The sequence below is a fragment of the Meriones unguiculatus genome, chromosome 11 (assembly GCF_030254825.1).
Source record: "Meriones unguiculatus strain TT.TT164.6M chromosome 11, Bangor_MerUng_6.1, whole genome shotgun sequence".
NCBI lineage: Eukaryota > Metazoa > Chordata > Mammalia > Rodentia > Muridae > Meriones > Meriones unguiculatus.
The window spans coordinates 27,274,605-27,293,882 of NC_083359.1; the positions used below are offsets into that span (position 1 = coordinate 27,274,605).

The 19,278-nt window shown below is 37.5% G+C and overlaps 1 protein-coding gene across 2 annotated transcripts in view; it reads right to left on the reverse strand.

Moving 5' to 3' along the window:
- Gabrb2 (gamma-aminobutyric acid type A receptor subunit beta2) overlaps nucleotides 1–19,278 on the reverse strand; it is a 227,872-nt gene that overhangs the window by 107,123 nt on the left and 101,471 nt on the right. For both annotated transcript variants that reach the window (XM_060363839.1, XM_060363840.1), the window contains exon 6: nucleotides 7,229–7,311. In XM_060363839.1, the coding sequence (XP_060219822.1) occupies nucleotides 7,229–7,311 (83 nt within the window). The remainder of the gene's footprint in view (nucleotides 1–7,228; nucleotides 7,312–19,278) is intronic.

Here is a 19,278-nt window from a genome sequence, read left to right on the forward strand (position 1 = left end):
TGGCAAGTAAGCAATCAAAGCTAGAGATTTTAGAAATTAAATGGATGGCTTCCAATGGAAAAAGTTCACTAGCAGCCATTTGTTTTAGATAAATAGTAATTTGGAAGAAAAAAAGTGGATAAACTTTCATTCTAATCCATGGTAGACAAACTTAGGAGGCCCCCATATTTATTCAGTGGAAATTCCAGGCAGAGAAAATAGAGACTATATAAAGAGGTGATTAATTAAAGGTGAAGAAAAATAAGTTTTTTTTTAAGCTGGGAAGAAAGGGTGAAAGGGTTGAGTGAAAGGGTTCACGGCCCAGATGAATATATCTCTTCACATCCAAAATAGTGCTTTCAAGTGATGGAAGAACTAGCTGCAGAAGAATCCAAGTCTAGACATCAAAGTCAGAAAAAACACCTCCCTCCCTTAATTTCTAAATACCCCTGTAGGACTTGACATTGAAGATTGATAACTATTTGCCTTGATCATAGTCAAACAATATATCAAACATAGCAAGGGTGGGGAGATACAAACTTGCCTTCTGTAAGCCTGGATAAAATGCTAGAAACTATCAAACCTAAGCGCCAATGCCAGCTGAATATTAGGCAATGACTCAGTGATCATTTGCAATGCTCTTGGCTTCTTCTTTGGTAAATAATTATAAGTAGGCTTCATTAGAATTGCAGAGGAATATTTTTAATTGAAAATAATTCAAGGGTCATTTTAAATTCTGGGTAACTTTATTACTTAATGCTTCTCCAGCTCTCCCTGTGCAGTACAGATATAAATAGTCACAAATACATTTTTTTCTAGTGAACCTTATGAAGAGAAACAGACTAAAAAAGGCTAAGGTTATTTTTTTTCTTTCTTATGTTTTTGTTTTATTTTTTAAATAATTAATTCAATTTACATATCAGTTTAGGACACGCTCTCCTCTCCTCTCAGTTTCCCCACCCTCCTGCATTCCCCCTTCCCTATTCCTCAGAATAGGGGAGCCCCCTACCCAGACACCCTCGCTCATCTATTCACATGAGGACTGAATTCCTCTTCCCCCCCTGTGGCCTTGTAGGGAAGTCTCAGCAAGGGGAAGTGAACATAAAGTGGGCAGCATAGTCCATGTTGGAGATACTCCCCTCCTCTAACTAGCAGGCCAACATGAAGCCCAATCTGCCCATCAGTTACTTAGAAGCCGAGGACCTAGATCCAGACAATGCCTTGTCCTTGACTGGTGTTTCAGACTCCACAGGCCCCTCTGGGCCCTTGTTGATTGGTTCTGATAGTCTTCTTGTGGAGCTTTTGTCACCTCTAGGTCCATTTATCCTCCCCCTTCTTTTCCAGTAGACTCCCTATGCTTAACCCAATGCTTGTCTGTGAGTCTCAGTGTCTGTTTCAAACTGTTGCTGGGTGGAGCCTCTAAAAGGACAACTCTGGTGGGCTCTTCTCTATAAGCAGAGCAGAGTATCATTAATACTGATAGGGGTTGGTTTTTTTCTGTGAGGTGGGTCTTATGGGTAGGCCTGCCACTGGTTGGACATTCCCTGAGACTGTGCCGTGTCTGTTCTATCTTTGTCCCTGCATGTCTTGTAGGTAGGATAAGGTTTTTTTTTTTTTTTTAATGCAGTTTATTTATTTATTTATTTATTTATTTATTTATTTTTCAATGCAGTTTATTCAGGAACCTTGAACAATCATCTGACCCTGGGGAAAGCCAGCCCACAGCTTAAATAGCCTCTGGGTAGCATATCTGATTGCATGCGGGTTGATGCCCCAGGTCCTGCCTCTGAGAAAAAGGTATCAGACGGGTCTGATGCTCTTTGGGTGGATGACACCTAAATGAACATCGGTACAAAGTCCCAATTTATTTCTAATATCAGAGATCAGACCTCTACTCTTGCCTGATGTGTCTAAAACAAAAAGGGGGAACTGTAGAGAGCTGCGAAATGCCGCGCCTTAAAGATGGAGCTGGTAGGATAAGTTTTGAATTGAGATTTTTGTGGGTGGGTTGGTGATCTTCTCCATTCATTATGAATCTTATCTAGATAAAGGGCATTCTCTTCAGTATCCATGGCCCCTGCTACTAGGAGTCTTAGCTAGAGTTCCTCTCATATTCTCTCCGAGGTTTATTCTGATTTATGTCTGCAGCCTGTCACAGAGATGCCCTGACCCACCATTTCTCCTTTCTCTGCAGGCCTTCTGTCCTTCTGCTCCTACTCTCCCCAGGTTTGATCTCCACCCTTTTGTCTCTCTGTGTTCTTTCTTCTACCTTGTTCCTACTCTTTTACCACTACCACTGCCTATTCTATTTTCCCGTCTGAGTGAGATTTGTGAGTCTTCCCTTGGGTCCTCCTTGTTAGTTATGTTCTTGGGGTCAGTGCATTGTAGTCTGTCTATCCTGTGCTATATGACTAAAATCCACATATAAGTGTGTACATACCATGTCCTTCTTTCTGGGTCTGTGTTACCTCACTCAGGATGATCTTTTCTATTTCCATCCATTTGCCTGTAAATTTCATGATTTTCTTTTTTAATGGCAGAGTAATATTCAGTTAATATTTATATGGAAAAATTAACAAACAAACAAACAAAAACCCAGAATAGCTTAAACAATCCTATATAATAATAGAACTTCTGAAGATATCTCCATACCTGACCTCAAGCTATATTACAGAGCAATAGTAATAAAAACTACATGATACCGGCATAGAAATATACTGGTTGATCAATAGAAGCAAATTAAGGACCCAGAAGTAATCCCAAATACCTACACACACCTAATTTTTGTCAAAAGAGCCAAAACTATATAATGAAATAAAAGCAGTATCTTCAACAAATAGTGCTGGTATAACTGTATGTCTACATGTAGAAAAATGCAAATAGATCTATATTTATCACCCTGCACAAAAGTAAAGTCTAAGTGGATCAAAGACCTCAACATAGAATGGGACCGCTTGAAAGTGAAAAGGTTCTGTAAAGCAAAGGACACTATCAATAGAATGAACAGAAGTCTACAGATTGGAAAAAGATCTTCACCTATATCTGACAGAGGGCTAAAATCCAGAAAATATATTTATTATATATATATATATATATTTATTTAAGAAATTAAATGCCAACTAACCAAATGATTCAATTAAAAATGGGATATTAAACTAAACAGAGATTCTCAATGGAGGAATCTCGAATGTTGGAGAAGCACTTAAAGACATGCTCATTGTCCTTAGTCATCAGGGAAATGTTAATCAAAACAACTCTGAGATTCCATCTTACACCTGTCAGAATGGCTAAGATCAAAAACTCAAGGGGCAACACATGGTGGAGAGGATGTAGGAAAAGGGGAACACTCCTCTATTGCTGGTGGGAGTGCAAACTTGCACAACTATTTTGGAAATATATCTGGCACTTTTTTCAGAAAAACTGGAAATATCTATACCTCAAGACATAGCTATACCACTCCTGGGCATATACGATGCTCCACCATACAGCAAAGATGGTTGCTCAGCCATGTTCATAGCAGCTTTATTCATAATAGCCTGAAACAACCTATATGTCCCTTAATCGAAGAAGCTAAGATTAGTTTTAAGTGTGCATTTACAGAGGGTCTTAATAGTGTTGTAGTCTAGTCTGCACAAATACAACTGTAACATGTATTCCCATGAGGAAAATTTGAGGAAAGAAAGATAGATAGGTAGCTAAATAACAGTAGATAGCCAGAAAGACACATACATACGTAAAACTTAGTAGGAATGTGATTTTTATCTTTTCCTAAACAGCCCTGTTCCCAGAGGAATATGCAGATGGGCTCTGCAGCCTTACATAAACCAGTGTTGTCTTATCATCCCTTAATTAAGTTCTTTCAGCTTTTGCTGGTGCCAAGTAACCCTCAACCCACAGCTACTTAGAAACTATCTAATCTCATCACTTTCCCAATAAAATAATTTCCTCATGCCCAGTAAATGATCTTGCAGAATACTGCCACCCATTTGATTTTCACAAGCTGTAATTGCCAAGAGCTTCTCTTTAACTTTTCTGACCTAAATTGCCTTCTGGCATCTGTTAGCATTGGTCTATTTTTCCCTCTAGGTCAGACACAGTGAAGTTTCTTAAGAGAAAATTATGCAGTTATTATCTGAAAAACAACTATAATATTCAAATGCTGCATCCCTCCCTTCCAGGCCCAATGCTCCTTGAAGTAAATGAGTCTACATGAATCCAACACTAGTTTCTTCTACTGGGTCTTTAAGCTGATTGATTTATGCTTTATTTACACTTTGCCTCAGTTGTTCTGATTGCTAGATCTCTCTCATAAAATGTTGCATGTTTAATTGAGTCCAATATTCTAGGAGAATTTTGATAATATCAATAGTGATGTTACTAGGATAAGAGCTGTTACCTAAAAAATCATTAGCAAAGAAATGCTGCCTTGTTTATTTCACTATCTCTAAACGTAATAACATTGTAAGATGAATAAACAATAATTTGGAGAACAGCAGCTGCTACTTCCTTATTTCATTCTAAAAGCAACAATGACTAATCTACCTGTATTCAAAAACAGCCGCCATCACTGTGTCAGTTTTGTCCAGAGACTCATCCATTCACACATCCTCTGTTTTAGAATTACTGACATGTTATACATGTTATACATGTGATTCTGACCTTGCAATAGTCATGACCTAGGTAGTCCATATTGACCACCTAGAATTCTCAAGATGGATTTGAAGGTTTCTTCTGAGTATCAATTCTTTAACTTAAAGATTTAAATACTTTATCCTGCCAGTAGTGTTTAATTTATCATAGCATTGTATGTTATTCTTTTCCTCATATCCCTAAGCTTATTATAAGGCATAGTAAATAATCAGTGTCCAATAGACGTTTAATGAAGGAAGTAATTATTGAATGAATGAATGACGAGTTTGTTTCTCATGCTCCTTATTCCATGTTTTTTTTTTTAGGCACAGGTTATACCACTTTTATTGCACCAATATATGTGGTTATAAACATGTTGATAGATAATCATGATTTAACAATACTATTGGGGCCATTGTGATTTGAGAAACAGGAAGAGAAAGGAGACAAAGAAAAAAAGAGTGGTGAGGAAGAGAGGGAAGGAAATAGGGATGGAGAAAGAAAAAGAAAGTGAAGGAAAGAGTCTGATGATTCCCTGAGCTACCAAAGAAGAAAAATTGGCTAAGATGGTTTTCACCAGGCATCATCTAAAAACTTCTTGTTTAAGGTGTAGAACTTAAATACACTCAAAAATGTAAAAAAAAAAAAAAAGCCTGCATATCACATGCATTGATAATACAGTATCACATTTCATTTTCTACTATATTGATTAACTGTTTGGATAAATCTAAGTACCCATTCCCTTTAGAACAGACCACTTAGATTGGAGCATTGAGAAAAGAGATGATGTAATCTGTTCAAGCCACCATCATGTCTTTACTAAGATATATCAATGATGTGTGATCACATCAGCCAAGTTATTCTGCCTCTTAGGGGCTAACTGATACTGGAGAGATACAATTTTTAGCTCTTTGAGTCTGCTTCCCTGGTTATAAAGACAGAAATATTACCAAGTACTTCATTTCATTGGGCAACTAGAAATAGAAATGAAGGATGCCAATTAAAATGATAGATTGTGTAATTAAAAAATAGCCATTTTCAAGTTGTAATTTAACCCTTAAGTGCTTTCTATATCTGCTTACATTCCTTTTTTAAGATAAAAGAAACCAGTGGGTTTTTTTTTTTTTTGAGAGGAAAATGGAAGACTTGAATGAAGATCACTAAAAGTCCTACACCCATGCATAACTACAATTCTTTATGAGCCCAATAAAATTTTACCTTCAAAAATAAAATCATAATAAAAAGTAAGTGGTACCACAAGCAAACTTTTTTTTCAAGAAATCCTCCAGTGAGCATCTGAAACTGCCTAAGAATTTTTCCTGAGAAATATAGTAGCATAAGTTAAACACATGTAACATGCAATACTATCCCAAAGATACCTATATAAAATTAATCATTGAAATCCTATAGGGCAGTTAAATTAACTAGTTTTATAATGCAAAGAACCAATTCAGAAATAATGATGAGTTAGAATATAAGCAATCCAATTAGTTTATTTATAAGTGTGTGTAAATTTAATTATCCCTAGAAGCTGTCTTTTATAAACGAGTAAAAATATGAACAATGTTTCATAAATGCTCTATGTCTGCTCAGAGCAGTGATTTGGACTCAGGCTGCTTACCATAGATAAAATTTTTCTCAAAGGCAGAAACCATCCTCATAGTCCAGCTACTTGCTGTACAGAACACTGAATTAGAATTGTCTATTTCTAACTATGGACTGGGATAAACCACAAAAATGTTCCAACGCATTGGTGGAGAAAAACAGATTCAATTTTTCTATTTCCCTTTAACCAGCTCTTTGTGATGTCTGGAATGCAGAGAGGTTATGCAATCAACATTTTAGGCTGCCCAGCATGGCAGATAACTAACTCATCATCATAAAATCCATGGTGCAAAAAGCAAACACATTACAAAACAGGTCAGTAGTATTAATAGAATAAAAACACACATACACAGACAGACACACATCACACACATATGCAGACACACACACATGGAAAGAGAGAGGCAGACACAGGAGCATATATGCACACACACACACACACACACACACACATACACAAAACATTATTGCTCACTCTATGATCTTTGGCCTTTCACAAGAACATAAGCTTCCTCCACTGAAAATACTGTTTCAAAGCAAAAACAAAGTCCACAATCCAATCTTCATCATGTTATCGGTCTTCATGACCACATTGCATATTCACTTAACCACTATAAGGAATAACATTTAGGAGTTTTAGGGACAACTGGGATATTTTATGACATGCTGTCACCTTCACATATTTTTCTCAAGTTTGTCTTACCACTTTGTACCAGCTTCATACTTTAAAATGTCTGAACATCCTGTGATTTTCTTCCAGGTTATTAGTGATGTTTTTCTTGACAAATCAGATTTTTTTTTCTAAACATGTTCCCCAGGATTTAGAGATAGATGTAAGAAGGTGGCAGCATTATAGAGGGGAGAGGTTATCAGTGTCTGCCTGAACCGAATTTCAAACACTGCTCTAGAGACTTTGGCAGGACCATTGATTTACGCATGATCCTGCCTAGCAGGTCTGTGCCTACGGCGAACTGCAAATGGGGAGTCCAGCTGGACCCGATTCTTAAAGACTTACAGCTTTCAATCTCCAAGGTGCAGTTTTGTTCATCCAGTGGGTACCGCCTTAGATCCATCATGCAGGCAGCCGTAGTTGTGATCCTAGAAGAGAAATGGCAGTATGTGCTGTTAGTGCTTAAAGCCAAGTGAGAAGGGATAAAGAAAACAAAGAAAAAAATAGGCCTCTTAGAGACTGTTTCCTAGGTTAAGCATCCAGAACAGGGAGTGATGCATCTTTCGAAAACCATTTTCCTTTACAGATCTTCTGCTGGCTTCTGAAGAGATTGGACTATATAAGTATCCAAATAGGTCACTAACTATTTGAATCAAAATGGCCTACATGTGTTTCTAAGGCAATTCTCTAAGGCACATTCTCCAGAATGCCTTGGGGTATGAGGTGGTTCTAGCTGCATCTCAGCTGACTAGGGGTGGTATCAAAACATTCCACAGATGGACTTTCACATTTGTTTTATTCCATCTTTCCGTAAGACTCTAAAATTTACTCTTCTACCAGTCTGTTTGGATTCATCATTTGTCACACTTCACTAAATCACATTGTGCTTTGTAAGCATTATGATTGACATACAGCACCCATCAGCCTTCTCTCTATGCCTGACTATTCTGTCCTAAGTTATCTGATGTTCTCTTGGCAACTTAAAGCATCTTCTTTGAGTGTGTATTGGGGAGGATTCAATATGTCCCTTTGGCCTTTAATTTCTTGGTCATTGTTTTACACTGATGTTTGTATTGATGATCCCTGAGGAGCCACAAATCCGATAGTTATAAATGACTGAAATGCTTCAATGCAATATCTTGAAACAACTCAAAGCCCTAGACTCAGGTATGAACCTCAGTTCTATGTACAGAAGCTAACAGAGTGCGCAACACATAGTAGGCTTTTTATACATGAGTATATGTCGAAGGAAACTAAGAACAGAAATGAATCCTGGACTTGAGCAGCCTACGTTTGCTCAGTTGTGAGACGCTCTGAGCTCTGCTAGAAATGGAAAAATGAGATGGAGCTCTGTCCTGGATGAAAGAGTCCAGAGTACATGCTCCAAACTGCAATCATCTTGTGTGGAGCTAAACTAACAATGCACACATCCTAGCTCCGGGAGCACACTCAGGTGAACCTGAGAACTCAGCCACAGTGTGGACTGGGAGTGTGTAATTTGTTAATCATAATTATGTTTCTTAATTTTAGTTTTCTTTTTATAGGACAGAAAAAGCAGCTTCACAGAGCAGGTTTCTTGTTGATTTCTTCTTTAATTTAGTGAGTCCTGTGGGCTACTGCCTCAATTCTTTACCACCCCATTGCCTCCTGTGAGCATGTCCCCAATGCTTCATGTGCAGGAGCTGGACCTCACAACCTTTCCACCTGTGTTCCTGCTTCCATCATCCTCCCAAAAACACAAGGTTGATTTCATCACACCTCTGTTTATAAAATGTAATTGTTCTTCCAAGAGAACCCAAAGCTCTGACTTTGGCCTATTGTTTTCCATACAGTCTGTTTCTCTTCTTTCTTTCCACTATCATCGCCTACTGTGCCTTCTCACAGTGTCGTTCAGTCTTCACCTTCTCTCTCTGCCTACAGCAAGCATCTTCCTTCTCCCCCTCCCCCATCTGTCACTCAAAACCTTCCTCTTCAGAGGAGCTCTTCCTGTTCAACCTAGCCAGGGTGATTTTCGTAACTCAAGTTCCATCTTCACTTTCTGTTCACTGCCTTCAAATAATTACCTCATTCTGGAATTAGCCTGCTAATTGTTTTCTCAGAACAGTCTATTTCTTTCAGCAAAATTGAAGCTGCTTATGGGCCTACACTCTGTTCAATTCACTGCAAAGGCACTCAATAAATATCAGCTGAATGAGAAAACACATTAATTCATAATGAGGGAAACAGCTGGATTTGCTCATTATAAATCTATGCATTTGGAAGATTATTTTATTACTTCTTTTTTAACTGAAAATTGTAATGTGTCTTAGGTAAGAGATGTTCCTTTTATAGTTTTAACAATAACTGGAATTTAATTGATTTAAATTACATGATGTAAATTTCACTAAAGTCAACTTGACTGTTTCAGCTTTCAAAGAGATTTATGTTATAACTAAATTCTATGAATTATATTTAAATGAATATTCACGTTTAAATTACAATTTATTCTGGTTACATTGGTTGGAATTTTTTTTCTTGGACAACTGTTTCCTGTTAGAATTTTGTATGAATTTATAGATTGATACATTGTGAATTGACACTAGCCTATAGATTATTAAAGGAAATGATATTTAGGAAATGATGGACATCACATATCAATGCATGTAAAATGGTTAAATGGATTCCTCTCCTCGGAAACTAGGGGAAATTACTTACTTTGTCTGATAAAACTAATACAAAAGACAAAAATGTTACTGGGGCATAACTATAATTTCAGAAAATGAGAGAAAGAGTACAGAAAGCCAGCTGTGTAATTGAGGTGAAGTTTGTAATTGATACTGCTGGTTGTAGTTCATACCTCTGTTTGATACATATTCATAGCAATTAACACCCGTGAACTATGTTGTATACACCAAGAAAAACAATTCCATTTATGATATTCAGAAGGAATGAGTTTTCTTTATGTTTTAAAAATAGGGTAGAAGGAGGGATAACCAGAGCGATAGTTCTCTTAGTAGAATGCTCTCCTGGCATGCATGAAGGCCCAGGTTCAATGCCCAGCACCATATATAACAGTGGCTGTGGCTGAAGAATCAGAAGTTTAAAAATGTAGTGCGTTTGAGACCAGACAGGGTTATACAAGGCAGTGTCCAAACACAAGCAAACAAACAAAAAGTAGGTGTTTTCTTCACAATATTCATATTGTTTATTAGTTTTATTTTGCCCATTTTTAACATTATAACTCAGATCCTATAAATATTACGTATATGTATGTTTTTGTAAAGTTTGTGTCTTTTATTGGATCAAAGTGAAAACTCTGGGACCAAAACTATCCATTTTAAATTTTGGTCATGTCAGCAAAGACTAGTGTCCTCTCCTACAAGTTACTGGCCCTTTCTGACAAGCGGAAACACTTGTCAATCAAGCTGGCGATAGGATGATAAAAGGAATGGATGTATAACTTATGAACTGCTCTGCAGCAAGACAACTTATTTTACCATATCTCAATTAAATGTATAAAAGCACTTATTCGCCCAAATGAAGAAATGTAGAAATAGAATACCCACATGCATCCGTTACCAGGAAGGCAGAGCCATAAATATAAACATAGTAGTAAGAGCATATAAATATGACATTCTTACTCCATACAGTTATACATCATAAACTTGAATCTTTCTCAAGTGCCCAAGGAGTTCAGGAAAAAAAATAATAATACATGACCAAACAAAATAGAGAAACACACTCCAATATAAAAATTGATTGACAATTTCATAATTTTTAGGTAATGCTTATGAAGGGCCAAATATAATCCATCCAATAATTATCAAATAAATTTGATCATCAAAATCATTATAGTGAAGAAACTACCCTGTGTAAAATTCCATTCAGAAAAGGCCAGGGGCAATCATCTATGTCTATTTTATTTATAATAGGGCTCAGTTTCCACTGCGGTAATTGTATACAGTCTCAGTCCTAATAAATACCCTTAGCATTGTTAATGAGCTTTAAATCATCCAGTAGTACTACTAGGTGTCATTGAAGAGAGGTTTATAACCTGTTACACAATGTTCTGGTAGTAGATTGCAAGATTGAGAAGAACAGGGAATTTTCTGTGAGATTGTTTCTCTTAGTAATGTCAGAAGCTACATAACTTCTCATCAACATAACTATCCAAACATGAGCTGAACAAAGACGAGACTAATAGACATACCAAACTGGACTGGAAAAGGAAAAAAACTATTAAGTATCAACCCTCCAAAAAAGAACTACAGGAGGCTGATCCCCGTGGATCCCAGGCTTCCTTCTGAGTAAGGTAACCAAGAAACAGAAAGACAGAGATCACTTATAAGTGGGTATTAGCGGAATAATACAGAACAGCCATCTACAGACCTAAAGAAGCTAAACACTAAGGAGGACCCTAGGGAGTATGCTTAAATCTCATTCAGAATGGCAGACAGGGTAATAACACCAGGAGTGGTGGAAGAGAAGAAACAGAATGGGAACCTAATACAGAGGGTCCTCTGAAAGGATACACTCAACAAGGGATCAAAGCAGATGCTGAGACTTAGGGCCAAACTTTGGGCAGAGCACAGGGAATCTTATGAAGAGAGGCATGGGAATAGAGGGATGTGAAAGAGACAAGATCCCCACGGGGAGACCAACAAAACTAAAAGATCTGAGCCCAGCAGGTCCTGCAGAAACTGATGCACCAACAGAGGGCCATGCATGGAGAGGACTTAGACCCCCTGCTCAGATGTGGCCTATTGGCAGCTCAGTCTCCTTGTGGATCTCTGAGTGAGAGGAGCAGTGGCTGCCTCTAGCATGAACTCAGTTGACTGCTCCTTGAGCACTAGCCCCTGATAATGCAGCCTTACAAAGGCCATGGAGGAAGAAGATCCAGGCAGTCCTGATGCTTAACGAACTATGGGAAGATGGCAATAGTGGAGAACTCCCCCTTTCAGTGGACTAGGGAAAGAGGATGAGAGGAAGAGGGAGGGATAATGGGACTGGGAGGAGTTGAGAGAGGGGGCTTCAATCATGATATATAATGAATAAAGTGTGAAGAAAAAAATAAAAATTATGAAAAAGAACTACAGGCAATAAAGGAATGCTGAGAGAAGAGAAATAATTTTCCCCAAGGAAGAACATACCAGCTGGTTATCTAATACCAATTGGTCAACCCTGAAAACATACATACAAATAGCATTATGAAGACTAGTTAAGTTTTAAGACAAAAGAATATGGAGATAGCCTTAGATTTAATCAAAGCAGTCAGTCCAAGTCTAGAATGCATTTACTTATGTGTGGAGAGTCTTCAATTGTCTAATTGTAAACACCATCTATGTTTACAAAACACCATCTATGTTTATAAAAGGTGAACTCTTTTGAAGAATGACAGTTTTGCTTAGAGATATCTGTATTTTATTTGGAGTAAGAGACTGCTGATAAACTTATCACTACTTAGTCATCAGCAACTATCATTGTATAATGCCTTGTATCATAAAACAGAAACATAGAAGGGAAAACTAAATATCCAAGATAGCCTAGGGATTCACTAATGCAGTCACAAACCAAATCCAAAAGCTAACCCAACATTTTTATCAAGGCTATAATCAATGCTTTTATAGTTTCAGAATGCACGCATATTATTCATAGTATGGGTAGAGAAGCGCAGGGTGGCTTCTAAGCAAAAGGAGATACCTCTCTTCCTTATTTACGATGAAGCACTTGGAATCACAATCAATGTGACACATCTTAAACCTTCCAGGAGACTCTTTAGGAGGAGATTTGGGAGTTGAAAACATTGTCACATATATACAGCCTATGAGAGTCTGGGTGAGATTTCAAAGAGAGATAGTAAGCACACAAAGTGATATTTGAATGACTCTGATTTCTTGAATAGATGATACTTTTACTCATTTAAAATTGTTTTTATCCATATCATTGTATGCTTAAAATATCAAATGTCTTATCCTGAATTAGTTCTTGTACACAGCATTCGAATGTACACCATGCTTTTGTTTGCTCAATAAATACCTTTACTCAAAACCTACAACCAATTATAACTGCAAGGGGAAAAGAAGACCTTCTGACATTAGTAGACAAAAAAACCCAGAGGAAAAATTAAAAATTTCAAGTAAGAGAAATTCCAAATATAAGTGTCAGTATATCAAGTCAAATCATAAAATGTTCCAAAGAACTCATATCCTCTTTCCTTAAAAGTTCTTAAAGCTGCTATGAACATAGTTGGGCAAATGTCCTTATTGAATGGTGGGGCATCATTTGGGTATGCCAAGGAGTGGTATAGCTGGATCTTGAGGAAGCACTATTCCCAATTTTCTAAGAAAGCACCAGATTGATTTCCAAAGTGGTTGTACAAGTTTACATTCCCACCAGCAATGGAGGAGGGTTTCCCTTTCTCCACATCCTCTTCAGCATTTGTTGTCACTTGAGTTTTTGATCTTAGCCATTCTGATGGGTGTAAGGTGAAATCTCAGAGTCATTTTGATTTGCATTTCCCTAATGACTAAGGATGTTGAACATTTCTTTAAGTGTTTCTCTGTCATTCTATATTCCTCTGTTGAAAATTTTCTGCTTAGCTCTGTACCCTTTTTAAAGGATTATTTGGTTTGTTGGTATTTAATTTCTTGAGTTCCAAAAAAAAAAAAGGGGTTTTAAAAGCTGCTTTCTAACTGACTTTTTGTTTCTTATGGCCACTTTCATAGGTTATTAATTAATCTTCCACACTAATTTGTGTGCAATCAGCTTGATAAAGGTGATGGATGATTTCTTAAGTGGAATTCTAATGTCAAACACCATATAATATTAATTGATCAGTTACTAATAAGTTATAGGTACCATTAGTACTATGGACACATTGCTTCTTATTTAAATCTGATTATTATTCTCATCTATAAGACACAGGTATGGAGAGTCACATTGTGAATGGCAGAACTAGGATTTAGATATCAGGCATTTGACCCTACAGTCCACTTATTTAAGAATTACATAACTAACTATATAGATGACCTTGACAGTGTGGTGTTGCTTCTTCAGAAGTCTGTTATGTGCATTCAGAATGAGCTTACACGTTCTGTGATCCTGTATTCATACATTCATGATGTGACCTTGAGATGGTGTAATTCTGTTTTACCCACACATGCAAATGCTGTATTTCACAGATGTTTATTCTGTTTTACTCAATTATGTAGATCAGCCCAACCTAGACAAGTAAATACAAGCCTCTCCCTAAGGAGCTCCAGTTCACACACCCTCTCTCTTTCTCTCTCTCCCCACTCCCCCCGTCCCTTCCTCCCTCCTTCCTGAACCCTTCCCCACTTTTTTCTATAGTTCTAGCCTCTTGAAAGGCCTTGTGCTTACATTAAAATCTCCAAGGCTCTTGCATAATTGTTTTTTAAAAGCTCTTTCAAAGTCCTCATGCAAGAGTCACATGCACTACTATGCTCAACTTTGTAATCACCCAAAAAAGTAAGATTGCTGGCAATCATGTTCCCATTTGATAAATCATGCATTTCAGATTAGAGCTATTTGTGCTCTTCTGCAGATGCTTGGCCTTCTGTGACTTTCATTTTCTGGAATCTTATGCTCTTCACAGATACTGTGACCATTAAAGGGCTACCCAACTCTCTGCCACAAATCCAGACAGTATTATTAAAGACAGTTCCCTAAATAAACAGCCTGCTTCTGCAATGCAACTAGAAGTCTCTAGCAGGATCTGGTTTTGTGAGAATGTAAATCCCACTTCATCACAAACATTAATGTAAATGTCCCAATCTCAGTTATTTGCCTTCTGTTTGCTGTCTCTGTCTCCATCTTCCCTATACTGCCTTCTTTGTGATCTCACTTGCAAATCCTATGCTTATCTCAGGGGCTTTTATTTATCTCTCTAAAATTTTCACCAGAGAATTAAGAGGCACAAGAAAAAAAAAAACATCCTTTAATTTGAATCATAGATTAACTAAAATCTGACTTTATAGCACAGTAAGAGAGCTAATGGAGTTATGATTTCTTTAAAGGGGGGGCATATACAATAAGAATGGGAACTGAATTATTTTAAATTTTAACTTTATTCACAATTTGAAATAATGATTCAATATTCTGGGTGCTTTTTATATTATATCCATTAAAATAATCAGCTAATTTATTTTTCTGTAATACATATCAAAACTACCATTTCAGACCAATTCATCAGTTTCATCTCTGTAGTCTGTCTGTTTGTCTTTCTGTGTCTGTCTGTCCACTAATCTTTCTTTCTATCTATCTATCTATCTATCTATCTATCTATCTATCTATCTATCTATCTAGAGATGGTGTTGTATACAAAGGACAGAGTGGGCTATGTCACAGAGGGCTGTCTCTATCTCTGGAAGGCTAGGATGAAAGACTAAAAGCTTTGGGCCAACATAGCCAGATTATTTAATTTGTTTTTTTAATAGCTCACAGATGTTGTTTAAGGACTTGCCTGTGACAACAGCCCAAACTACAGCTTCAGCTGTGTCTTTTTGTTTCTTTTTGGTATCTTCCAAGTATATCTTAAAATGCAGACCACACACATGGGAGCCTTCTTTTGCTTCTCTGATTGTATCCTCTAACCCTAATCCCCCCAAATTGTGTTCTTCAAAGCCAGCTTGGTTGGACTCTCCAATCTATTCTAAGCTTGGCTCTCTGGCATAGGGAATGGAGAGCAGGCCATGGAACTGAGGTCAGAAGGATGTTAAAATCCAGGAAAGCGAGGCTCATTTTCTAATGGACCCATGGTTTATCCAGGCCTCCCTCTACCTTTGAAAAGTGAGTCCTAGAGAGCTGATGACAACCTGCTGATCCAATGTTGTTTGGAAGGGGCGGTTTTTTGTCTCTTTGTAAATATCCCTCTTATTGCCTCCTCAAATGATCCCATTTTTGGTGTGCCATCTGTTTCCTGTTGGGTTCTTGACTGATAGAATACATTATAGAATGTATTTAAAATAAGACGCACAGTTTACGCTGTTAAAAGTTAGAGCAGTTCCCTTCTGGAGTTTTCTGTGCTGAGAACTTGGAGGTAAGATAATGAATATCCCTTCCCATCTACCTTAAACAAGACTCCTCCTTCCTGTCATTCTGGTGTCTATTCCTCACAGACCATCTAAAATGCCTGCTCACACTGCCCAGGCAACATGGTGCCCCTTGCTCTCCACTACTTGCCTCCTGTGTTTACTTCTTAGGAATATCTATCACTGTTAGGATTCTTCATGTTCATTTGCAGTGTGTTTGTGTGTGTGTGTGTGTGTGTGTGTGTGTGTTTTCCTAGCAGACTCTGGACATTGCCTAACTAAGGCTGGGTTCCCTAAAAGCTGACCCTGAGAGGTGTTTATTTGGGATCATTAACTGTGCAGATATACTAACTGAGGATTTGGGAAAAGAAAAAAGCTTCAAATTGTATTCTATTCAGGATGGCTGCAAGCCCAGCATAATTGCCCTCCTGGGAAAACTGCAAGATTGTCTATAGTAGGACTGAAGTGGCCCTTAACCAGCCTCTTACAGCTTACTGTGTACCCATAGACTATGCCAGGCAAGCATGACAGAACAGAGAGAAACTTATTTGGTTTATTTTTCTCCTTCCCTCATTCTCTTCTACTCTCTATAGATACCTTGCTGAAGTCATAAAGCCAAGGATTCTAAATGACTCACTGTTAGCCTATCATCATACATAGTTTCCATGAACTGCACCTGCCCCATCTATGATGAACTGTCATCTACAATATACTGGCAATTCGTTCCTGGTTCCAATAAAATCTGCACATGCTCGCATTTCAGGGCTTTCTGCCACCTGACCTCAAACACCGAAAGAATTTTGTTTACATGGAACTTTTTTTACTATTTGGTAGTGACATGTTCTCCAGAGACTAGGTATAAAAATGTGGGAGGGACTCTTCACACTGGTAGTAACCAACCACACATGGAGTGATAAGTACAAATTATGATGTGTTTAAATATAGATATAAAATTATTGCTTATATAATCAGCACAAAACTTGAATAAATTATATCGAGACTCTGCATAGAAATAGATACATTCTTGTATACTTCTATTAAGTCTCCAAATGATTGTTTCAATGAATAAAAACCTAATGAATATACTAGCATTTGCTCCTGAAATTCCATTTGGTGAATGAGTATGAAAACACATTGATATTTAGAGATGTTGAACAAAATCTCTGTCTTGGCAAAACAGAAAGACTTATATACAATATACCGATGTTGAGATAAATTTTGTTCTAGACACACGATGTGGTAAAACACTCTTTTTTTTTTTCTTTTTTTTTAATTTTATTTTTTTTTATCAGTTACATTTTATTAACTCTGTATCCCAGCCATGTCCCGATCCCGATCCCTCATTCCCTCCCAGTCTCTCCCTCCCTCCCTCCCTCATCTCCACCGTGCCCCTTTCCAAGTCCACTGATAGGGGGGACCTCCTCCCCATTCATCTGATCCTGTTTTATCAGGTATCTTCAGGACTGGCTGCAAAGCCCTCCTCTGTGGCCTAACAGGACTGCTCCTCCCTTCGGGGGTGGGGAGACCAAAGAGCCAGTCATTGAGTTCCTGTTAGAAATAGTCCCTGTTCCCCTCACTTTGGGAAACCAATTGGTTACTGAGCTACCACAGGCTACATCTGAGTGGAGGTTCTAGGTTATATCCATACATGGTCCTTGGTTGAATGTCAGTCTCAGAAAAGACCCTGTGCCCAGATATATTTGGTCCTTGTGGAGCTCCTATCCTTTCCCCATCAGACTAACTCCCCTTCTTACTTATGATTCCCTGTACTCTGCCAAAGGGTTGGTCATGAGTCTTTGCTTTGAAAACACTGCTAGTTAGAGTCTTTCAGATGCGCTCAGTAGACTCCTGTCATACGTTCAATGCACATCCCATCTGTCTTTCTAAATGAAGATTGATCATCTTACCCCATGTCCGCTCAATTGATTATCTTTTTTAGGTGTATAGATTTCATTATGTTTATCATATCTTATAGGTCTATATAAGTGAGTATATCCCATGTTTGTCTTTCTCCTTCTGGGATATTTCACTCAGAATGATCTTTTCTAGATCCCACCATTTGCCTGCAAATTTCATGATTTCCTCCTTTTTGATTGCTGAGTAGTATCTTAAGAATGGAAAACACAAGAAAGCAATTAGAGAAGCAGGCAGCGTTAACTTTGTATGCTTTCTGAACTGAATGGCCAGCTCTTTGACCCCCCCAGATCTCTGCGTTCTGCTCCCAGCATTCCATTAAAGTGGGAGTTGTGCTACACACCCCTAATTCTCACAATGGAGAGATAGAGGCGGAGAGAGCTGCAAAGCCATCCTCTGCCACATAATGAGTTTCATACTTCCCTGGGCTACAAGAAAACTTGTCTCAAGAAACCTACTAAAAGGAGCCATGAAGATGCAGTTGGTTGTTATTTGTCTATATTCTACAATTTCCTTGTTTCTAGAAGAAGTAGGCATAATTTTTCTCTCTGATAAATATTTTAAAGACAGTTTTCTCTGTCTGCTTGGGGCTAGGACAGCGCTATTCCTGGTTTTGAACTGAACTCATTCTAGAGCTTTTATTCTTTAAGTGAAGAGATTTGCTGACACAGGGAACACTTAACATGTTTCATCTGTTGGAGATGTTAGTCATCAAGATTGTGTTGCATGTAGGCACTTTGATAGGCTGCATGAAATGCATAGAATGCATAAAATGTTTATGAAAAAACCATCATTTAAAAACCATGGCTTTTCAAGCAGAAAAAAAGGATTAAGTGACAACTATGCAAATGCCCTTCTGATGACTGAGTTCTCTTCCTGAGATCACTATAATTATTTTTCTAATGAATCTTCACAGGCTTGGAACTCAAGCTTTCTGAAAGAAAACCGTTTTGTCTTTGGAAGGCTGTGATTACCAGAATTTTTTTCTATATTTATCATCAGTTTGAATTTCTTTAATTGTAAATTATTTATTCATGCACTTTGCAATTTTAGTCTAGGACGAGTTCTTGTTTTTCTTATTCATAGAGATTCTTCACGGTTTATAAAATTTAATCTCATGGGAGCTATCACTCACTTACATGTTAATTTCTTTTTCTACTGTTTTGTGTAGAATGGCTTTTATTTTTTACCAAATGAGTAAAAAATTAAGTATATTTGATTTATGCATTTAAACTATATAATTACCTCTTCAGCCCATTAAGATTTCATATTGATACCCTGTCTATGATTATAATACAGAGCATATTTTTCATGAGAAAAAAAATGTATGCTATTATTTTCTTGAGAACTGTCACTTCTTTGCAGGTTAAGAAGTAGTGGAAGCATAGATAAATTGAGATTCTAGGCATTACCAGTGCAGATGTAATATAAAATTTTGTATGCAAATAATCT